Source organism: Benincasa hispida, chromosome 3, assembly GCF_027475165.1.
Source record: "Benincasa hispida cultivar pf3 chromosome 3, pf3_genome.v1.1, whole genome shotgun sequence".
In the NCBI taxonomy this organism is placed as follows: Eukaryota; Viridiplantae; Streptophyta; class Magnoliopsida; order Cucurbitales; family Cucurbitaceae; genus Benincasa; species Benincasa hispida.
In genome coordinates, this window is record NC_143480.1 from 72,150,550 (window position 1) to 72,153,543 (window position 2,994).

The window sequence follows — 2,994 nt, forward strand, 5'->3', positions numbered from 1 at the left end:
CTACTATTCCCAACTAATATTCTGAAGAGAATGGAACATCACTCTCATTATTCACTTTCTGTCGTCGAATTCCCCACGAAATTCTCTCATTGTTCTCTTGTAGCTTTCTTTCAGAGTTTCAACCCAACATCTTTGGATTCTCTTGTAGCTTTCATCGTCGGATTTAGTCCACATTTCTTCTTCCTTCAACGGTTTCTTCAGCCCTTCATTCAATAAGTGTTGTTTTGCATTAAATTACTAGACGATCATTTATACATTACTATGCAATCTTGTATACATTACTATGCAATCGTTTACTATGCGATCATGTATAAATTACTACACGATCGTTCATAAATTACAATACGATTGTATAGTAAATTATAAACGATCGTGTAGTAATTTATACACGGTCGTTTAGTAAATTGTAAATGATCATTTAGTAATATATACACAATCGTTAATATATCACTATGCCATCGTTTATACACTACTATTTAATCGTTTACTACACGATCGTGTAATAATTTATACACAATCGCATAGCAATTTATAAACAATTGTGTACTAATTTATACAATATGATCGTTTATACATTACTATGCGATCATTTAGACATTATTATGCAATTACACGATCGTGTAATAATTTATACACAATCGCATAGTAATTTATATACAATCACATAGTAATTTATACACAATCGTTCACTTATCAATGATTTGTTTATCCAATTATAGATCAATGGTGCTACTTCGCATCTTTGTACGATTTGGTGGGGATTGGGATGAGTCCGGAAGAAATTATGTCGGTGGTCATATGAAAGGTATGAAAGTCAGAAATGATATAACAGTCAGTGAATTAGTGATTATGATGCACCAACGACTGAATATCGATCCGGATATGTTTGATATACACATCAAATGTTGCTACAATCTATTGGTCCCGGCTCCTCCAATTGACATAGTTGACGATGAAGATCTTGGCTTCTTTTTAGAAGGCAGTGAGGCATCCCGAACGCCGTTATTTGTATCAGTTACACCTTGTGAAAGTCATGGAGTACACCAGTATTGCAATTCAACTGATCAACCAAATCCAATTCATACCATGTCTTCACTTGATGATCATATTGAGCCACGTAACTTGGGGGATGATCGAAGTGAAGCTTGGTTTGGTCGGAATAGTGAACCCAGATGTACTTCACAGTTCAATACTAAACATGGATATGAACAATCTTCAGGTCTACAAACTTCTCCAACACCTAACATCCATGTTCAAACCCCACTTGCTCCCATTCCACCGGTTGTGATGCCTTCGGTTCTAATGTATTCCACCATTCCAACCGAACCATATGTTGATATATTTAGACCATCAGAGGGCCCATCGTATGACAACCCCGTCACAATACCTCATGACTATCTGAATGATGAGGATATAAAGATCGGTCAAATTTTCTTTTCGAAATATGACTTGTCAGTTAAATTATCGATGCTTGCAATAAGAAAGAACTTTGACTACCGTGTAAAAAATCAACAAAATGCTTGCTAAATATCTGGTGTTCGGTAGAGGAATGCAAGTGGAGGGTTTATGCCAAGAAAATGAAAGAAAGTGATTCTTTCAAAGTGACAAAATATCTCAGCGAACATACATGTTCTCTTGAAATGAGATCTAGTAATCATCGATAAGCAAAAAGTGTAGTTATTGGACACTTAATAAAGTCCAAATACAAACAAGTTGGCCGAACCTACCGCCCAAGGGATATAATTGAGGACGTTCGATGAGAATATGGAGTGAACATTACCTACGAACGAACTTATCGCGCTAGAAAGTACGGATTGGTGTATGCACGAAGGTCGCCAAAAGGATCATATGTTGTTATTAGAGCATATGGTGCGGCACTTAAGCTTGCAAATCCAAGTACCATATTTGAGGTTGAAGTAAAGGATGAACAATACTTTAAGTACGTCTTCATGGCACTTGGTTCGTGTATCAGGAGTTTTCTAAACTGCATCCATCCTGTAATCGTTGTTGATGAGACCAATTTGCATGAGAAATACAAAGGTATGTTGTTAATAGCAACGTGTATTGATGGAAATAACAAAATATATCCTATCGCTTTCAGTATTGTAGATGGTGAGAACGATGCATCATGGACTTGGTTCATGACTCATTTGAAGGCTTCAATAGGAGACGTTCTCAATCTAGTGATTATATTAGATCGTTACATCTCAATTGCAAAGGTTGTTGCAAGGATATTTCCTTGTGCATTTCATGCCCCGTGTATATACCATATTCAGAACAATTTGGTGGATAAATTCAAGAATAAGAACATAATCCCATATTTTTACCTAGCACCAAAAGCATACAAAATGTCTAACTTTCAGATATATTGGGCTAAGCTCCATCAATATCCTGGTGTGACGGCCTATCTTGAGGAGGTTGGATTACAACGGTGGGCAAGGGTTTATCAAGTCCATTGTAGGCATGACAAGATGACAACAAATATAGTAGAAAGCCTCAATAGAGTATTGAAAGATGCTCGAGAACTACCAATCACAAAGCTATTAGAGCATATCCACGAGTGGCTACAAGGTTGGTTCTATATCCAACGTATACACGCAATGGCATGTACAAACATTGTACCTGATTACGCAATGAGTATTCTTAAGGAATCAGAATTGATATCTAGAACATATCATGTTTCTCCGATGGATATGTATATAATTAATGTAGACGATGGATATTTGGGGGGGTTGGTTGATCTTTCGTTCACAGACATGTACGTGCATGAAGTTTAATTGCCTCGAGATCCCATGCTCCCATGCAATATCTACAGCAACCCTACATTAATGTTCAAACATTATGTGCAAAATGGTTTACAGTTGAGTGTGTGCTTGCTTCTTACGCCGAACATAGCCATAATAGGCTGTTTTTTGGAAGTAGCTGCAGGACTTAGAGCAGGCGTCGCGCTCAAGTTGAGGAAGAAATGTAAAGAACGAGAGTTGTTGAAAGGAG

At 37.1% G+C, this 2,994-nt stretch overlaps 1 protein-coding gene across 1 annotated transcript; it reads left to right on the top strand.

The window, feature by feature from the left end:
* Positions 1 to 1,949: 1,949 nt before the first annotated feature.
* Positions 1,950 to 2,777, top strand: LOC120073671 (uncharacterized). The gene has a single exon (XM_039026474.1). The coding sequence runs from the start codon at positions 1,950 to 1,952 to the stop codon at positions 2,775 to 2,777; it is 828 nt and encodes a 275-aa protein (XP_038882402.1).
* Positions 2,778 to 2,994: the final 217 nt, after the last annotated feature.